General features: G+C 38.9%; 1 protein-coding gene across 3 annotated transcripts in view; it reads right to left on the reverse strand.

Annotated features, from left to right (window-relative positions):
• The window catches only part of LOC122830856 (SREBF chaperone), a 27,875-nt gene extending 6,817 nt beyond the window's left edge, over nucleotides 1-21,058 (reverse strand). The window contains exons 1-17 of one of the 3 annotated variants that reach the window (XM_044116576.1): nucleotides 20,777-21,058; nucleotides 17,812-18,012; nucleotides 14,260-14,377; nucleotides 13,417-13,574; nucleotides 12,844-13,064; nucleotides 11,367-11,472; nucleotides 10,363-10,535; nucleotides 8,841-8,967; nucleotides 6,907-7,019; nucleotides 6,725-6,819; nucleotides 6,512-6,610; nucleotides 6,077-6,289; nucleotides 4,905-5,284; nucleotides 4,530-4,679; nucleotides 2,683-2,884; nucleotides 2,478-2,593; nucleotides 109-640 (exon numbers count right to left, since the gene is read on the reverse strand). In XM_044116576.1, the coding sequence (XP_043972511.1) occupies nucleotides 109-640; nucleotides 2,478-2,593; nucleotides 2,683-2,884; nucleotides 4,530-4,679; nucleotides 4,905-5,284; nucleotides 6,077-6,289; nucleotides 6,512-6,610; nucleotides 6,725-6,819; nucleotides 6,907-7,019; nucleotides 8,841-8,967; nucleotides 10,363-10,535; nucleotides 11,367-11,472; nucleotides 12,844-13,064; nucleotides 13,417-13,574; nucleotides 14,260-14,377; nucleotides 17,812-18,012; nucleotides 20,777-20,844 (3,072 nt within the window). In that variant the 5' untranslated portion in view covers nucleotides 20,845-21,058. The other 2 variants (XM_044116577.1, XM_044116575.1) reach the window with 2 other exon arrangements.

Here is a 21,058-nt window from a genome sequence, read left to right on the forward strand (position 1 = left end):
TAAATATGTTCTACCCAAAACAAGGGTGAGGGTTAACCCCTCACCCAGCATCTACAATAACTTTTGAAATAAATGAGCCATAACAACATTTAATTTAGTTTCACACACCTCCAGTTTGCCGCTGCTCCTCCCAGCAGCGATCAGATTCCCTCTCAGCTCCATGGCCCAGACGGAGCTTTCCCAGTCTCCAGTGGACTGCGTCCCAGCCCCGGCGGCCTGGTTTGGGGGTCCGGATGCGTCCCCCAGGCTCAGGGTCCTCTGAAGATGTGTGGCTGAAGGAGGCGAGGAGGAGGCGGAGGAAGGAGACGGATATGTAGAGGGTGACGGAGGCTCATGCTCCATGTAGGCGCGCTCCACCAGCCCTCCGAAGTCAAACCCTCCTCTGGGTGGCGTGGCGAGGTTGGAGGGCGGCTGGGAGGTAAAGTTGGTGTCGATGAGCGGAGTCAGATCGGGCTGGTCGGTGAAGAGAGGCGGCCGGGTCGGAGCGGTGCGATGTCTCAGCGGGTAGCAGTCGTCCTCAGATACCCCGTCACAGCCGAGATTCGGGTCTCTAGATTCACAGGCACAGTCGGACTCTGCAGTTATCGTGTCCCAGACGTCTCGCTGCTCCCAACAGCCACTGCTGCTGCGTCGTCTTAATCTGTAGAGACACCAGAACAGACAGATGGATATGAAGAGAGAGCAGCCTGCTGCTTCCTTTAAGAGGTCACAATAAAAGGTAGGAAAGATGGAGAAAGCCTTCAAACTGCACTGCACACTTATTATTACTGTTTAGGCAGAGATGGTATTTTCCTATACTGAATATTTTATATATTTCACTAAGCTTTCAAAACCTTGAAAAATAACCACTCCTGCTTCTCTGCTTCAGTTAAACTTCCCACAATCCTGCGCTGCATCACTATAACTGTCACGTGATCAACCTCCTCACCTCCACCTCCAAAAACAAACAGCAACAAGCTGGCAAAAAATATCAGTTAATATGTCCCGGTTTTATTTATCGGACCAATACAGACATGTTAAAAATGACTAATATCGGTACCGATGTTGATGTCGTACATCCTGAAAATAATCTCTTACATGAGCATAATATCACAGTGAACAAATATCAATAAGCAACTTTTAATTTGAGTATATTTTATTCAGCGCAGGAAAAAAAACCTACTGTTTTGAACAAAATCATGTTGAGATTTTTTTTCCGTGTTTTGGGGTTTAATTTTTATTTTTTTTTTTTTTATCTAGCATTTCCAAGAATTTATGCACTGTAGTAAACATTATGGGAACTTTAGAAGAGATAACCCACAGCGTCACAGATTCTTCAGTGCACATAGCAGACAGAATAAAGTTCATTACCACATTTTTGTCCTTTGTTTAATGATGAAAAGCTCAATGTTACTCTCATCAGACTAAGGCACACAATTCCAGTTAACAGAGTCTAGAAAGCTGCACATCTTTATATTTGTGATGTTAAAACACTTTCCAAAAATAGCATCTACTGGTTGTTAGAGAGACTTTTTAACAATAAGCTTTTCAGATTTTTGATGCCAAAATGAATAAAAATTAAGCCTCATTGGTAGTGATAAAGAGAAATATGCCTATGTGTCACGCCATATTTATGCCCCACGGAAACAGGAGTCTTGCATTTCTAATTAGTTCCCAGAAAACTCAGATAAAATTTAAAAAAGCTAATCATAAATTTCAAAATTATTTTAATCACTTTCATTTTGTAGAAAATGTTGGGGTTGCCAGTAAGAGTGATTCCAGTTCTTTTGTTAAAAACTGAATTCTTAACATGAGTTTTCATCCCCAATGAACAAATTAACTCATATTTAAGGTTAATGTTTCCCTTAAATTATCAGTGCTCCTTCAAATAAAGTAACAAAGTATAAACATTTATTTTAAATCTACATTTGTCAGACAAAACATTACATTTGGCAAAAAATTTACATTTACATTTTCGGTAAGCCCTAAACTCTAAAAATCATAATAAAGGCTTCAAATATTTTACTTTGTCACTAATCTAAATAATATGCAGGTTTCATTTCCTACTATTTTCATGATACTTAAAATTTTTAGCTGTACCAGTAATACAAATTAGGAAATCGTTTGGAGGACTCCCTACAAGTACCTCTGCTTCAAGAAATTTAAAGACATTTCATGGTTCAATTTATTTTTAAACAAGTTTGTAGCGCTACAGAGCACAGAGATGAACAACAGTGAGCAGGAGGGTGTGCATTAGTCATTATTACAAATCTGCAACGTGGAACCTTCCTACAAAGTCAACCTGACCGCTCTGTGTTTTTATTACAGCATCATAAAATGCAGATAAGGGTTCATAAAAGAAAAACAAAAAAAAAACTAAATGATCTTATTCTGTTTCTTGTTCCAAACAGAAGAATTGTAAATAATAAAACTGGTTAAAGTCTGCACAGCTTGTAAGGGCAGTGCAGCTGAAGAAGAAATTCAGATTGTGACCTCACCCTTGCTTTGGGATGACCGTCAGGCAGTCACCAGTCTGTGCATCCCAAACACGGATCTGTCCCGCCAAGCAACAGCTGGCCAGCAGCATCCCATCGCTAGCCAAACACTCGATGTCCTACAAGAACCAATAAGTGGAGTCATGTCTGCAAACAAGTTTTATAATACCATGAAGCATTTTTATTAGTCTTTCAAAGCTCTTCCTACCATACTGTGTCCCCTCAGCAGCAGAGGAGAGATCTCACTGACAGGTGGAGAATAACCGTAATCGTCGCAGGGCAGGTCGCCTCGTCGCCGACGCCCGTGAGCAACACCGTTTCGGCCGTAGTTACGGGGGCAGAGAACACGGTAGAGGCAGAAGAGCAGAAGAACCAGCAGGACCCCTGCAGCCAGGCCCAAAGCAGCCACCCTGGACAGGAAGTGGGGAGAAGAAGGCAGAAATGATGAAACTCTCTCAAAATATGAACACAGTAAAAAAAACAGTTTCTAATCCATGAACCAGCGATCATGGAAATATATGGAGATATTTATGTCTTAAACATATTTTACAAGATCCTGATCAGCACAAGGAAAACCTGCCTGCTTTCAACTGAGGAATGTGGAGTTAAAAAGATGATGAGATAATGACCTTCTCTGAGCAAAACTGGCTTTGCAACAACTGAATGTATCCAGTAAAGTTTGGAGCTTGAAGAATCCTAACATGAGGAGAATTTGGCTATTTTACTTTCTAAACTACAGTAACCTGAATTTTCCTTTTTTAAACAGGAATTTAAAATGTAAAAAGTAGAACAGAAAAAGGAAGGATTTAATCAACCTTAGCTCTAAGTGTTAAAACTTTCAATTATTGGCCTGTAAAGAAACAGTCAACATTTTGCCATTTATTTCTGGGAAAAAAAGAGATAATTATGCAAAAATGTTTTCTTTATTATTCCGTTTAATCTAATGAGGGGATAAAATGTATCCGATCTTAACTCTTCATCTAAGAAAAGGAAAATAAAAAGAGAAAAACATAACACAGAACTGACATAAATAGGAATAATTAGGCCATGATTTGTACTTTATTTCTTTATTTTCACCATTCAGTAAAATGGTTAAATGTTTGGAAAGAAACCAGTGCACATTTCACCTCTGTGTAAGAACCAGTTTATACTTGACTCCAAAGCAAATCTCAACAAAGACTCAGGTTTATCTTTACCAGCATGGGGCAGCAGCAATTTTCCAGAAATCCGGGAAGAGGATACGGAAACATTTTGTTTTGAATACTTGGAATCTGTGCGAGACATTCCCAGTAAGAGCGTCTCCCAGCCGATTTAAATCTATTTTACCAACTTACTCCCCCCTGTGGTAAAAAAAAACAACAAAAAAAAACAATTGTTCTAAAAAGAAGTTTTATGGGTTTCATAATATGCCCCTCATTAAATTATCCAACACCGATCTTTAGCACACTGGTCTTCTATCTGTTTCAGGGTCAGATGAACTCAACAGCCTCTTTTCCAACCCTGACCTAAATATTTGAAAACTTAACATACAGTCTGCAATGAAAAGATCAGCTTCCACTCCAGTGAACTGCAGTTGGGAAAAAACACAATGTCTTATATAACACAGAACAAAGACAACCCAACTCCAGACTTGCTGGAGAGAAAGTAGAATATTGGGCATTAATTTGTGAATGTAGCCTAATAATGATTTGAAATTAGAAAAGTAGCTCCAGATTTTATATGATTAAATCTGGAACTTCCTTTTAAATAATAAAATCTGAAACTTAGCACAACATCTCAGTAAACTATAAAACCCAGCATAGTTTAGCTGCATAGAAATTCTTTCTCAAGAGGATTAGCGAAATTTTTCTACACCTTAATGCCTCATTTGTAGATTCAGATATCAACCAGTCAACCGGGCTGCAAGTCTGATATTAAAACTGTTCGTTACTCATTTATCTGACATAAATTCAGGAAGCTTTTTCTGAATGAAGAAAAATATTCTTCGCTGATGCATTTAAAGGAAACAAAGTGGGTTTTAGTACAGCAGAAGTCTGTTTATTTCGAAGTACTTACTTGTAGAGGGTGAGATCTGTCTGTATATCTGCAGAAACTTTAGGGATTGGTGGAGGAGGGTGTCTTGTGTCCTGAGGGTGACGCGTGTCAATGGCCTCCTGGGGGCTCAAGTGAATCGTGACTGGAATTACCGGGAGAAGGCTGATGTACCTAAAATTGACAAGGAGGATGATATTTTTGATCCAAAATTTGGTCTTTAAATATTTGGTCTTTAAAGGAAGATACAGCTTTAATCTTACTAAGATTTATTTCCTATTTGTATATTCAAATCTCTTACTAGTTACATAAAGTTCAATATAACAAACATTTAAATCCAGTCTCCTATTTTAGAGTTACAAACAAAACACTAAAGTCGTAATTTGAGGCAATACTCACTTCTTTGCTAAAGTGATATTGTAGTAGCTGAAAAGCGACGGCCAATGTCTAAAAGACAATCTCCTCCATCCTTCCTCATCTTCGGCCCCCCAGGTGATCTGAGGCACTGAGGGTGGGGCGTGGGGAAGAGGTCCTGCTGGGCCAAGGTGACCTTGTGATTGGTTTTCAGGTAGGGGAGTTGGAGCCGGAGCACGGTGGATGCTCAGGGTACTGGTAGGATCCCCACCACGGAAAACCGGTGCCACTGACAGATGGGGGCTTAAAGCACCTCCGCCGGAGTCCCCGAGGGGGCTCTGCTCGGACACCTGCGCAGCCAGGTAGGTGCGGATTCCAGCCGGGTCCGTGTAGACGAGGATGCCGATCCAGATTACCGTACCAGCCTGAAAATGTGGAGAGAAAACACAATTAGAACTTGTGAATCTGTTGAGATGGGATTGGCCATGGGCTTATGGTTTAATAAACCTTAATAAAAATACTACAATTCCAGAATATTAAGATTAAAAAATAAAAAAAATATTCAAATTTATTTGTTTTAATTTAAGCCAGAAAAAGTCAATATCCTGCTGCTGACAAAATAGCAAAACATTTTATGTTTCCTACAAAATTTTTTTCATTGGCATTTTGATGAAGATACATAGAGTTAATTAAAAATACAGAATAAACACAGAACAAATTTAGTATGCTTCAGTAGCCTTCATAAGCAGATTGTTTGTAATGAGTTGTTTTTGTCTTCCTTGTAAGTGAGGAAAACGTATAGAAACCTCTTTTCAACCAGCTGACCAGCAGAGCGCAGCAACAGGCAGGGGAGGAGCAGCATTACATCAGTCGAATGTCTGTATAGCTGGAGACAACTCCAGCCACTTCAGGACATCTTCTAATAATCTTATAAAAACACTGTAAAACACTTGGTATGAAGGATGTTTTTATGATTTTGAATCCACAATCTTTAGAGTTAGTTTTTCCAAGAAAAAGTAAAATTAAACACCTTTGACTTTAGAAACAGAACAACACCACCCCCCCCACCCCTCAAAAGCTTAACTTTAGCTACCACAGTGCCTTAATAGAAAAAAAGTAACCAGAATCGGATCAATTAAATAAAAAAATGACTTAAAACTTAATTTAAAAACTAAAACCAGTCAGAACACATAGCAAAAAGAGATGAGCTGAGTTACCATGATGATGCGCTGGGCCAGGCGTGTGCGGGCCAGGAAGTACACAACACGGAGTCTTTTAGGGAGCCTCAGGTTCCTGAAGGCCGGGGTCTGCAGAGTGATTGTGTGAGGGGAGGGCCGAGGTGGAGGAGGGGCCTCACGTGTTCGCAGGGGTCCCGGCTTTGAAGGAGGCAGGCCGGCTTCGGCGGGAAGCCGGCGGTTCAGGTCAGCCAGCTGTAATTAATTTAGATAAACTTTTAATATTACCTTCACTAAAGTTGCGTAGGAAGTAAATCACCAATTTCTTGATTATTATTTATTCGCTACACACAGTTGTTTACGCAAAAAAACTAATGTAACAATTTAGGCTGTATCTGAAGCAGGACTCCTTTTCAGAAGTAAAAAAAAAAAAAAATGTTTTCTTATCAAATGTTTGTTTTTTCATGCAAGTCTTACCTCCATACGGCGAATATCTATAGACAGGACTGTTGTGAAGAAAAACATCTGCAGAAAAAAGTCAGAAACGAGCCCCACGACAGCAAAAAGACAAAACTCCTGCACAAGACAAAAATTTGTTTACATCACTTTATATTCTTAAAGTTTTTTTGTTTTTTTTAACAAAATCATCTCGTTTCTCATGATGCAATGATTACAGCAAATTTCTCTAACCTGGATAGCTGGGACCAAAGTGAAATATCCAATCAGGATGATGCACAGCTCAGTGGCCATGTTCTTCATGATAGACCAGCTCTCATTACTAAGGCCTAGTGAAGCAAAAGACAAGATATAAAAGGTGCTACATGTGTTTAATCCCAGTGAATCCTATAAAGATGACTGGGTGAAAACCTTACCCTGAGCAATTCGAAGTTTGACCTCAAGGTCAACGGGGGTGGAAACCACAGACTTAGTGAGGACCAACACATTTTCCAGGCCGATCACGACAACAAGGTAAGGGAAGATCTCACTGCAAAGAAACAAAAGGTACCATACATTAACCAATTAGGAAACAAAAAGAATGAGTCAGAAAGCTTCAAAATCTAAAAGAAATCACAACTGGCGTTTGCAGCATTGTCAAAGCATTTTAAGGAACTCTTCAGACTGACAAAGACCCGTTCTAACTTCATAAACACCATATCGTACACGCTGAGCTGAATAAAAGTTCTTTTTCCTGGATGCTTGATATTACAAAATTTGTAATATTAGCTCCAGTCCTAACAAGATAGTATGTAATGGGAGGGCTGATATGACTGAGTCATGAAAATCCAAAAAAAATCCCGAAAATGCAATCCTCATAAACAGAAAATTCAATGAAGCAACAAGATCAATTTATTGCCCAGACCTACTTTGGATATGAAAGTGAATGCAGCTATCATGAACTACAAAATACAAGTGGGATAAGCACCTGAATAATCCACTTTCATCAGATTTATCTGGTCCTTAAGATAAGCCTCTTCAATTAGTTACAAACACATAAGAAAACCAACCACAAGCCAAATGAATATAATCCACACACACCATAAAAAGTGGTTAACATTAAAATTATATCCTTAAAATGAGAACACTCTCACAAACTGCAAAGGAATCTGTGTGTCAAAGAGATTTTTCTGAGAGAGAAGAAAAGTTTTCTTCAGAAAAACAGCCAATCCGAACACTTTGTTAGCAACTGACTGGTGCCTGCAGGGAATTTCCTCCCATTACAAAGTGAGAGAGATTAGTGTGAGAGTACCGATAAGCAGGAGCTTTGGAGGTAAGTGTATAACTGGGTCACAGAGGAGTCAGCAGCTCTGCACATTACATCACACACATAAACACACCTACACACATGTGCGGGATAAGCTCTGTAGCCTTGAGTGTGAAGCAATCATGACTAAGCAGAGTTCACACCAGCCAAAGTTGCGTCTTTTGAGTTATTAATCAAACAACAAACATTTTAAAAATTAGAGTCCATCAGTTGTGCATAGCAAAAGTCATTAGTTTTAAAAGTATGGGTCTTCCAGTTATAACAGTTAGTGAAGGCGGTGTTGCCCGGGTTTTGTTTGTACAAGCCCACCCATAATGAGCACAGCCTACGGCAGACATGCGTGGATCTTAGGCAGTGGTTGAACACCAGGGTGCCATTGTCACGCCACAATGTCAGCTCTTTAATAATCCTCAAATCATTGGACGAACCAGATAACGTCAACAAGACAGAATCTCCTCCCTCCGAAGTAGTCCAACCCGCTTCCTGTCCTATCAACAATGACACACTGACTTTTGAGTTTTGGTTATAAACATTAACAGACATCAGTCTGAAATCAGCGTGGAGGAAACAGGAAGTTTGAAGCATGTGCGTCTGTTGTGCGTGAATGCAGGGAGTAAGCAGAATAAGGCAACAGACAATAAAACTAATGGTCTCCTAGGGGAATAAATATTTACCTCAATAAATGCAAACTGAGGTAAATAAATAACATGAAGGTGATTCCATAAGAGTTGTACTGTTCTAACAGCAGTACAGAAACTAAAAGTCGTGATTTCAATGTGTGATATCCTATATGAACAACATGGGAGTATTATTCACTGTCATATAGGTCAGTTTAAACAAATCATCCTAAATCACATTTAGATTCTTTCAGCAGCTTTTGAAAACAAATAAAAAGTGTTTGAACGAAATCTCTCCAAACCGTAAAGTGTGACAATTGACAAAAAAAATGTTGAATTCTCACCAACCATGTCTGGTGGTGGAGGACAAGCCAAACCTTTTTACGTTATCTTGACCAAAGCATGAGAAAAATGTGGGCACTCCTACCCTCCGTTCAGCGTGGGCGTCAGGCCAAACAGAGTACACAGTCCCACAGACATGAGCAGGGAGCTGAGGACTGTGACCACAGCAGCCAGAGCCAGGCCCCACTTGGACTTCACCATGTCAATCTTACCTGCAAGGAAGGAGGAGGAGGTTATTGATCAACTGCTTATTAGAGATTACTTCATCTGCTATCTGGTTACTAATATCTGATGGACACATTAGCTATGTAGCTATCAATTCTTTCTTTCACAACTTCAAACCTGCAATAGCATGAAAACAAGCCTTTATTCTCCTCCAATAAATGTAACCAATTATTAATCTAAATTAATTGCTTTATCTCAAGTTTACATTAAAGCTTATACGGTCTTAGTTAAAGGAAAGTAAACATTCTGCCAATTTTAGGGTTTTAATAAGTAAGGCAAAAATTCAATTAGCCAAATATCTACATTTCATCTTCTTTGGCTGTGCTCAGTCATAACAAAAATTAAATTTTTCTGTTTTGTTTTATGATTGAGTAAAACAAAAGCTGAAATTTTTTGACTGATGAAAAACAAAAACAAGAAAAACCGCAAATAGCAATTAACGAATTAATGAAGAAAAAAAATACTTCAGAGTGCAAAGTTGTCTGAAAACAAGGAAAGGTTACATGTAGTGAGACAAAATGTAAACCAGGAAACCATCATACTCCTGAATTAATTTAAAGTTCTCTTTAAAAACTCTACATAACTGAGTTTAAGGGTTGCTAAACTATTTACACAGACATTTATTTCTATCTTTATTTTTACTACATTACCCAGATCTCCATTTGAAGACAGAGTTGAGATCACAATATCACAAATGAAGTTAAAAAAGCAAGTATCTAAACAAATAATGTGCCTGTTTTGAAATAACAGTAAATTTAGCAATTTTTTTAGATTCAAGTAATATCTCAAAAAAGTTAAATGAAACCTGCTGTTTTAAGAATAAATAGGCTAATAAAACTTTGCAGATGTTATTAGCATAATAGGAAGATATCAAAAAGATTACTGACATATACAGTACAGACCAAATTGAATTCACTTTCTAATTGAGTTCAATTAGAAAGTGTCTCTAAACCTTTGGTCTGTACTGTAGTAAATAAAGACTTCAGTCATATGCAATTTGTTTGGAAACATTTAGAAAAACTGCTTCTAAAAGGGGTACAAAATGTCTTTTAACTCTCTGAATTTGAGTTAAATCTTTGTCTTGAGTACATATGTTTGTCCTCTGAAGTAATGTTTTTCCTGGAAGCTGCTAGAGGTTTGCTCGCTGCATTCTTACAAAGGTGTGCTATGTTCCAGTGTGAGGATAATCACACGGGATTATCCTCACACCAGACAGGAACAACCTTGGCACTCAAACAAACGTGCACAAACAAAGGCACAGCGGCCACTGAACTGAATGTACGCTTTACAAACAAAACAACAACAAAAAAAACACGCAGAGTGGAGCCAAAATGGATCAAAGTGGATCAAAGACACAGGACGGACGTGCAGCACAGACTTACGGGTGGAGAAGTAGATATAGGCGAAAAGGATGATGTATGTGGTGACGAGGGGAATTAGTTCAGCGATGCCGATCTCCTCCTTGAAGTGGATGTGAACCATGTGGTCGTCTCTCAAGCTGCAGTTGGCCGACGGGTGAAGTTGCTTCAGACGGGTCCGTAAGCTACTCAGAAAGCTGAACACGCACACGAACAACGTGACGATAATTAAACAAAACAAAAAAAGGAGTGTACAAAAGCAGTTTTTCCCTGGTTACAGTTTCAAAGGATGAAATTTGAATATTTTTTGTATATTATGGTTACTCAAAGCGCCAATACGTATAAAGGAATTAAACTGCAGCAGTTTAATTCTAAGGCTGGAGAAATAATTTCCTTTCAGTGAGAACAATTATGCAGCCCTAAACACTTCTGTAGGAGTCCTTTGAGATTCAGTTTTAATTTTAAAACAAAGAGTTTCTTCAGAGGACTCTGATCTCAGGCTGGGAAATAAATTCATTAAACTCAACATCAAGCTGAACTTTAATTAAACTAAGAAAAACATTAATCTACTTAGATAATATTATATTTAAAGTTAGTTGTGGGTAAAGAGTGCAACAAAGACACTCATCTCACCATTTTTGTAAACAAAGTTAATTGTTGGGCTTCCTCTAATTAAGTTTGTTAAATGGTTCACAGTGATTTGTTTGACTTCCTGACAAACAAATGCATGTTGGAATGCAATAGATACTTCATAGTAATTTCTGAACATGTAAAAAAAACACCTTTAACCAGTTTTAAGCAGAAAAGGCCTTGGAATCCTCTGACATTTAAATTATACAGAACATTCACGCTTTAAATCAACAAGCGTTTCTGAATTAATATGACATTAAATCCTAAGAGGAGAAAACTCTTATGTTAAAAACATTGATATTCCAGTCAGGAGGATTCATGGCTGTTTAAATGTCTAAAGTATTAAACATATCACCCAAAATAACATTTTTTTTTTTTTTTTTTGCCTTTTTACTCACTCTGCATCATAGTTTGAAAGAACCACAGTGATTGTGTATGTGACCACTCTCTTCCTGTTGTAGTGACTGACTCCTGTGTACTTTCCAGGGACGCCAAACAGCAGGTCTGAAACACACAAAGACTGAATTATTTATTTTTTTTAACCCAAAACTGCAGCAAATTGCTCTAAATTACATTTTTACGTTGTGGCCAGAGACCATGTGTCAGACAAATGACTTCAGCATGATCAGGAGTCACTTCTCGGTTATCAGGAATATGAGGGTGTTCATTAAAGATCTAACAACCACCATGTACCTCACTCGCATGAGATCATTTATTACTGCTGCATAAAATCAAAACAGACCAATGTTTAGTACATGTCGATGTCATGCTGCTGCAAGGAGATAAAACAGTTACTGGATAAGCATCACTTGAATGGAGAGGTGGGGCAATATGCTAGGATAAATTCATATAAGGTCCATATTAAAGGTCCAAGTTAAACTGCCTGTGCAAAGTCAGAATACAAGCCTTTTAGTTCACTAGTTTGATTAATCTTTGCTCACAAGCAACTTACAATGGGTGATCCAAGACCATTTGAAAAAGCACTACGTTTGATATTTAGTTTGGGTTTAATTACCTTTGCAAAAAGCAAACTTTCTAAAATCTGTCTGATTTGCCATTTGAATACATTACATACAAACACATAAAGTAATGCATTTTTTAAGAATTTCAGCATACATATAAATTATATAATAATAATAATAAACAGATAAATAATTATCTGGAATATTTTGCAAAACTCTTACAAATGAAATGAATATAATCCAAAGGTCTTTAATGGAAACATGACAATTTTGAAAAAACTTGCGTTTTTTTGATATCAGGTTTTTGTCCTAAGATGAGGTGGCGTTTCAGCTGAACCAAAATCAATGTATTTCACAAAACTACAATGGAAACACATTTTTAACATCACGAGTCACGTGATCGACAACCAGATGTTAATTCTGGCGGAAAAGACGAAGAAAGGAGGATCATGGCGCAGCAAGTTTTTTTAATAAGTTATCACATTACCAAACATATTTACATGTGATTTTAATTACACTTCTTATTTAAAGGAAACACCACAATTGCAAAACATTTTGACATTTTGTACACGTTTACAATGGAAACACAGCTAATGAAAGCCTCAGAGGTTTTGTTAAAGAACATTAGTGAACAGACAGCATCACAAAGACCAAATGACACACTTTTCAGATTTTTATTTCCAATCAAGTTAAAAAACCATGTAGTTTTCCTTTCACTTTTTAAAAAATGCACTACTTTGTATTGGCCCATCGCAAAAAAATTCCAAATTAATCCAATGTTTACATGCGATGTGATGACAGTTATGGGGCTAAAAAAAGTGGAAAGAACAATTTGATGGGCTGGTGTTCTAGGTTTAACCGTCTCCCTCTGCATCCATCCTGCATAATCATCAATCATCAGCAGAGTTTCTACCTCGTAGTGTCGCTGAGGTGTGCAGTCCTTTCGGTTCGTGTTTCTGAATGGTCTTGAGGAGGTCCGAGTCCGAGTCAAACAGGTCCCGCTGGTTCTGCCAGTAGTTGCCAGGAGACACGAGGAGGCAGCCGTGTTCTGGCAGCACTGACTGCATCCGCCGTAACCCTGGAAACAAGTCTGTCACCTGGAGACACAGCGCTTCCAGGCTTCGAATGCCAGAGCTGGAAAGAAAAGAACCCAGAAGGTAGAAGTGATTGGGAATGTTGAAATTAAAGGGACTCAGAATTTGAATTTAATGTAATAATATGGCTGGTATGTCCATATGCTGAAAAACATCCCAGGTCATCAGCAAACAAGGACCTGACCTATAAATCACTGTGCACATCAGTGCTTGCACAGTGCAGCTGCCAAACAAGTGAAAGAGAGTTTTTGTTTTTTAAAGGTCATGGATGTTTTCCTTTTTTGTTGACGCAAATCAGGTTGAGGTCAGCAGTTTGTTTGACCTCCTGCAAAACGTGAGGAGGCCGGTTTATCACAAAAACAACAAACTACTGGTGCAACAGGTGTGTTTACCCATCGGAGTGGACGTGGTTGCGAATCTCCTCCAGCAGACTGAAGACTTTCCCCAGAGGCGAACGAAACACGTCTACCGGCACAAGGCTGCTGTCCCACGGAGACACGGCTGCCTTTACCAACACCTGCTGGATGTAGGCGACCGGAGGCCCGCGGTACTACAGCACAAACACAAACACACACCAACACACAGACAGGTGACTCATTCATAGGAAATATAGCTCTTGTCAGGCTTTTTTTTTCTGACATTAACCTCGATGGTAAGAATCTTGCATGTATATAGTTCAGTTATATGAATCCTGCATTGCAGAATATTATAACTTAACCCTCCTGTGGTCCTAAAATAACATTTAGTGGATCTTTGAGGAGTTTTAACACAATGGCGGGTCATTTTGACCCGAGGACAACAGCACGGTTAAAACCTTTAACATTTCAATGTGACAAATGAACAATTATGTACAGAAAGTAGAACAAAATTGCTAATTAAAAGCAAAATGACTCATGGTTTTTGTATTTCTATTAAGACAATATTTTGCAGAAGCATGTTTTAAAAATCATCTAAAAGAAATGGTTTTCAAGTCTTGAAGGAGATTTGGATATTTTCATTTCATATGATACTGCCACAGAATTGCAGTAGGATCAGAGCATTAGTGGTGAGGTGCAGTGCTAGTTTTTCAGGTACAGTTTTTATATTTCTAATATTGTATAAAATAGACTTAGGTGCTTAAATAAAAAAAACAGAATATGCCAATTATTTTATCCGATTAATTGTCATATTAATCAATTACTGAGACAATCAGTAGCTGCAGACCTTAAATACATTTGTAACCTCTAATCTCTTACCCAGTCTGGTCGTTCTAGGTCTCCCAGAGGCTCATGGGAAGGGACGCTGTAGTCTCGCACCCCGGTGGTGAACTCCACAGGACCTGTCCCAGGTAGAGGAAGCCTCAGCAACGGATAGCTGGCAGAACGACAACAGAGATGCTACCTGTGAGTCCGGATGTGTTTTCAAAATATATGTCAAATATTTTATTAGAATAATAAAATCAATGAACCAGTTCACTGTAAGAGGCCACAAAAAAAGTCACAATGAACCGACAGTCATAAAATATCTGGGTGTTTCCTTGTTTGTGGCTGACAAGCTCTTCAGGGAAGATGAAACCGGAACCTCTGGCTTTTCCTGCTAGTCCGAGTTGAACATGCTGCATAAAGAGGGAACTGTTTCATTTTTCTCCTACAACTAGGTTGGTCCATCTCAATCACGAGTCAACACCATTTACATGCCTGGGCGTGTGTGGGAGGGCAACATTGTCCTGCTTGTGCTTACATCAATAAAACAGGAAAAATGCTGCCATTACTGAGCTGTGAATGATGAAGGGAGATGTGTGTGAGAGTCAGATTTTTCTCTGAGACAGAAAGAAAAACCCTGAGGGGGGCAAGTAAATGTTTGCAAATGGACTAATAAAAGCACAGTCTGTCACAACAAGCAATAAATGCATTAAGCACATGATAAATCAAAATGAGTTTGATCATTTATATCAAGACAACAATTAGAGAGGCTTCCAATTAATATAATTTAAAAGCTACAGTTTGAAAAATTTAGCAAACATTTGATGCCCAGACCAAAGTAGTTACTTTTCACCTTTTTTCCTTCCTGCAAAATCCTGCCTGGCACTTTTGCCTGTTAAATTTTTGAAATGCAATTTTGGTTACAAAGACTTCATAATTTATTTTAATTATTGTTTTTTGTTTATTTTGGATATATAAAGTGTTTTGCAGTTTCAGTGTTAGATGTTCTTTAGAAAGTTTTTTTTTTATCTTTGAGAGTGTGTACTTGCATTAATATGTCATTATTATTATTAGAATAGTTGAAAGTGGGCTCAAAATGTTATTATCATTTCTCACAATAATATCTGGGACAATTTATCATCCAGTAAGATTTTCTTTATCATTACAGGCTTAGTGACATCATCTCCAGTCTTTAATTTCTCTCAGTCCTAAAATGACTCAAAACGGCATTCTCAAGTTAACCTCTAGAACCCGACGGACCCACCGGTGGGTCCAGCTGCCATGTGACCTCGGCTCGCTTAGGGTGTAAGAGGTTAAAAATAAAACTGAGCGTTTTCTGCCTGAATTAATTAATCTTTCTTGGTTTTATGTGCACCAACTGGGGGCTGTTGAAATGAGGCAGAGAAATCTCAGTTTGCTGATTCACTCGTTTTGATTAACACTGGCTATCCATGCATTAGCTGAAAGTGCATGATGTGCTCTTTTCCAAATATTTTTTACTCCTTTAAAAGTATTTGTCCTCTCTCTTTCATCCCCCTCCCTCCATTAAGCTTTCCATGGCCTCCTCCAGTGCTTCTAGGTCACTGTACCTACACAAAAGCTTCTTTTGTGTTTGGCCAAACCCCCTCCTGTCAGGCAGATGGAGAGACAGGCATCCCATTCTCACAGGGCCACTTTCTCACAGCCCTCTGCCCCGACACTGCCTTTAACAACCCTGTCGATGAGCTCTTTCCTCCCTCGCTTTCCCCTCGGGTGGCAGCCAGCACCCTGCCGCAGCGTGCTGCAGGGCGAACACGCAGCAGGAGCATGAGTGTGTTTTAGATTGGCGCGATTGTTTTACAATCCCTGCACTGATGGGGCCCAAGCAAGTCTCTGACCTATGTCCTCTCCTTGGACCACTTATTTAGCAAGAGCAGACACTGTATGTGCACGTGTTAAATGAGTGGTGGTGCCGTTAGTGGGGGAGCTGTTATGTGTGTACAGATGGCCTTGAACTCAGCCAAATCTTCTCTTTATTCTGTGCAGTTCAGCGAGTCCACACTGTATGACAGCTTTGCTCACCTTTCATGTGTTATTGGAGGCCGCATGTCAAAAAAGGGAAATGAGTCTCCAAACTATTTTTCACAAAAGTCAGAGCAAAGTCCAAGTGCTTCAAGAACAGAGCAAGACTAAATATTAAGTTTTCAAACAGGCGTAGATGAAAAGGTGTTCATAACTTCTAAAAGAGCTGCACTTAAAAACAAGGGAGACATCATCATCATAAGATGAAAGACACCTTCCTTTAAAAGGGAATGTAAATAAACACACTTTAAACTATTTGTCCAAAATGAGCATTGCATAAAGCAAGAATCATTAGAGGCTTTACCAACTCGAATTTAAGACTTTTAAAGACCATAATAAGTGGAATTTAAGACCTATATCTCCACAGAAAATTTCAAACACAGTCAGCCAATTGGTGATAGATTTGCACATACCCATGACAGACACAAAAAGCTAGCTAGCTAGCAAGAGTATGTTAGCAGTGAGTTAGCAGCAGCCTCGAGTCACAAAACACAATGAGGATGTCTGAATGTGTCTCAAACTTTAGTCTGACAGAAAATCCTGTAATATAAACAAATACATAAATACTTCCATCAAGACTAAATTTAAGACTTGTCATTGGCATATTAAAGGACTACTTTCATCTATTTTAAGGTCTTAATTTTAGATAAATGAATTTCATACTTTCAGAATACACGGACATCCTGCTCTTTTAATATGAAAATAAATAAACACTTTAAACTACAGTATTTTCCAGAGTGTAAGTTTTTCCATTGATGATCCTGGGATTTACAATCATATATTTTTTTTCTTCTTCATAAAGTATTTTTTAGTCTAATAATGAATTGCCTAAAACAAGAATCATTAATCAGCAAAAATATAAATATAAAACAAGTTCTGAACTACAAAAAGCACAGAGAAATGTTTAACTCATGCTTGTTAAACGTGAAAAGCAGAAAGCATACAGCGCCTCTTAAGACTATTTCACACTTAGACAGGTACAACCACAAGCCTCAGAATATTTTTCACCAATGTGATAGACCAACACATAGCAGTCTGGTAGAATGGGAGAATTAAAAAATGGGCTAAATAACATTTTCTTTCAGATAAAAATCCTGAAGCTCCTGTAGAGAAGTCAATTGCAATTAAATGTCATCTCTGCCCCAGTATAAAGTATTTCGTAGCGTCTAACAAGCTTTTTTTCTTGTATTATGGCTCATCCTTCCCTAGCATCCCTGTGGAAAATAAAAAATAAATCACTCCCACAGCATGATGCTCCCACCGCTGTGTCAAAAAGGGAATCATGTGTTTATCGGCGTACACGGGTTAAATACAAATGTACACCACAATGTTTGTGAATAAAAATTGAAAACCAAGCAGAATTTTTTTTTCTTTCACAATTAAACACTATTTGTGTTAAATGATGTACATAAAATCCCAATGAAGTACATTGAAGTTTGGTGGGGGATAAATCAAGGGGCATGAATACCTCTACAAATCCGAAAGAGTATGATGTACAACATAACTGAGCACAGAAGCACACGCGCCTCATCACAGGATACCTACCAGCATGTGAGGATGCTGGCGGAGGTGAAAAGGATGATGGGTACTGGGTAGGAGGCACACAGCAGTCCGTGGTGGTAAAAAGCTGCCGAGATCTTCTCTCTCAGCTGCTCGCGCAGCGTCATCCTCGTGCTTGTGGTCAACTCCCGGCCATTGGGAAGCACAGGGCGGCCGAGGACGGTGCGCCGCGGAGCATCCAGACACCTGAGTCCAAATAGGTGAAAAGGTCAACAGGTTTACATTACAAAATATCTTGTTTGTCCCACCAGCTACCTAAAATCAAAGCAACTGTTTAGAATGCAGGAGGAAATTAAATATAAAGTACATTTCGGGTTTGTCAAGATTTTGTTGCGAAACTCCAGAAGTGACATGCATGATTCATGTTGGTTCTTATACGGGAAATTCCTATACTACAGTTACAGAAAAAGACACTATGACGCCTTAAACACCAGACCAATTTTATACTCCCACTCCATTAGCAAACATGGTGCCGACTGAAAAAATGATCTGTTTTCCTTTTAGGCCAGCTCCAACTGTGGTCACATGCTAGACAGTTTTAAACACACAACTCTTTCAGAAGCCAAAGAGGTGTGGGCACATTCCCCGCTGGAGAAAACATCCAACTTAAACCATCCACACCTGGGGGGAAAACAACACTTACAAGCCCATTTTCTTGGAAGACATTCTGGGTGTGTTTCCATGTTAACAGGAAGGAATAAAGGACAGAACACGCCTAGCTGCTGCACTTAGGAAATTACCAAAACATTCAGAAAAATTTATGAATAAGTCTGTTTATTTAAGGGCTGACAATTTTAACCAGATTAATCATGATGAATCAATTATTAAAATAATCTTTAATCAATCTAGTAATTGATTAATCATTAACTGGAGTATAAAGACTCAAAAAAGCCATTTGTTGAAAGAGCATATTCAGACCAGTAATTAGGACAAAATATATTCATTTTCACTTAAGATAAAAAAAAAAAAATACTTTTGTTTCAAAATAATTTCTTCTTTTGCACCATATGCTATCCAATTATTCATCTGTTAAATGAAAAACTAATCAGAACTCAGTCGTACACTGTATTGAAGTGAGGCAAAAAGCGTGTGGGCTGAGCTTTTCACACGCTGGTGTTCGAAGTATTTTTTAGCTGCAGATGCATCCTTTGCTACAAATAATCAAAGGAAATACCATGTTATTGCATTTTAGGCAATAGATTGTTTTCCTATACAAGAAAAGGAATCAAATAATTGTTTAGTTTGCAACTTTTAATGTATTTCTTATGTTGTATAAAAAACACTAAAGGGTTTAGACAAAAATGTGCAGAACACGCCAAGTATTCTAGAAATAATAAATCAATTAAAAATAACTGGTAGCTGTAGCCAGAGTTTATTTTTTGACTTATTGAAAAAACATTGCATTGAATATTTAATATATTCTCAATTCTTCCTTTTGTAATTACCATTTAAAAAACCAACTATTCAAACTAATAACATAAAAGTTCAGAGGCATAAATTCAGTAAGAATGGTAATAGTTTACTAAAAAAGCATAACAACTTGTTACATATTTAATTAGAAATGGCACAAATATTAAAATTCTAAACTACAAACTGACTGAGCTCCTCAGATAAATATAGTTTTATTCTCATTTGAGAGCAGCCTGAAGGCTGAGTGAAATCTTTGCCTTCTGGGTGGTTTGCTTGCTTCACAAACATCTTCCCTCCCGTATCAACTCAATCTCAGCTCCTGTCTGTTCCCTCAGCAAACAGGTGGCGTCCCGTCTCACTTCATATCAGCGTTTACATTTTCCAAGCAAACACAAGCAGAGCTGCAGCAGAAATCTCAACAGCATAGGTACTGTTTCTTTTTTTTACTAACTCTCTCTCTTACCTCCATACAACATCAGCCACTGTGTCAAACACAAAAGCTTCACGCCGCAGTGACAGTACCTGCTGATGAGAGAGTGGTTTATCTGTCGGGGTCCCACCTGTTTACGGCCCTTGAAAGCGGCAGCGATGGGATTTTTTAGGCTAATCTGTGCGTTGTGGTTGACATAGCGGTGCCTTCTCGAGTCAAGCAAAGTCTGTGACGGCTTGGCTCTTCCCCCCGGGAGCGACGGAAACATTCCCTGGGAGAAATTCTCCTCAGGAGCCTCTTGATCTGCTGTTATAAATACTCCAAACAGTAAACACAGCAACAGCAACCTTACACAATGGCTTCTGCAAAGGCCAAGAAACAGGAGTCTGAAGTAAAGCCTTTCCAGACTATTACCAGAGAAGTGTCAGAGTCCCACTCACTTCTTTCTTGCTAGGCATTCACTGAAATCTCTGAATGAAAACCTCCATCTTTCAACTGTCAATTCAGCTTGCCGAGGGCTGCAGGGTTACGTGGGTGCAGCAGCAAGGCCTGATTCGGCAAAAGGGATCAGCAGCATCTCCGTCAGTGAACTAATCTGGGATTGAGCTGATCGGAAACTCGGCGAGCCAGGTGCAGACCCTGTGGCCACCTCCCACTGCACTCACTCCTACTTGGGTCACAGTTCTCAGGCCAAGGATTAGAAGACATTGCTGCCCTAATAGCACGGCAAGGCTGAAGGAGTCTTTACAAACACCAGAGCAACAAAGAAAGTGGCCACTGGACAACGGCCAACAGCAAAGTGTTGGTAGGCAGCAGCCCCACAATGGAGGGTTTGTGTTCTCTTCAGCCTTTCTGGCAGGTGATAATAAGAAAGAGTTTGGAAACCTTTAAAGAAAAAACTCTGCAAATTTCAAAATAAATCCTTTAAACAGAAACTTTTTATCATGTCTTTGTCCAACAAAGTTTTTGTCTACATTAATAAAGCTCATTTTGGCCCTGAATGACCTCCATTAGGTCATTGGCGAGCTTTACAACAACACATCAGCAAAAAGAACTTGATCAAAGAGAATTTTAAAATAAAACAGTTGGGGAGAAAGTTAAAATTCTTACCTATTTTCAACTCTTCCAAAAAAGCCCAATTTGAAAGCTGTCCCAGGTTTCATTGATTGCAGCGGCATGTTGAAGCACAGTTAGGTATCACGCAAAACGTGCATCAAATGACCAAAAACAGTAACCACCGACATCCCAGAAAGCTTCAGGCTGCATCCATTCTCCCAAGCATAACTGCATCAAAATTCAGTGACATAGTTGCGCAATGCCGAAGCATGCGCCGCTGATAAGCGGAGACCATCAGTCCTGTTGTAAACCGCAGAGACAAGGTCCCTGTGAATG

The sequence above is a fragment of the Gambusia affinis genome, linkage group LG05, assembly GCF_019740435.1.
Source record: "Gambusia affinis linkage group LG05, SWU_Gaff_1.0, whole genome shotgun sequence".
NCBI lineage: Eukaryota > Metazoa > Chordata > Actinopteri > Cyprinodontiformes > Poeciliidae > Gambusia > Gambusia affinis.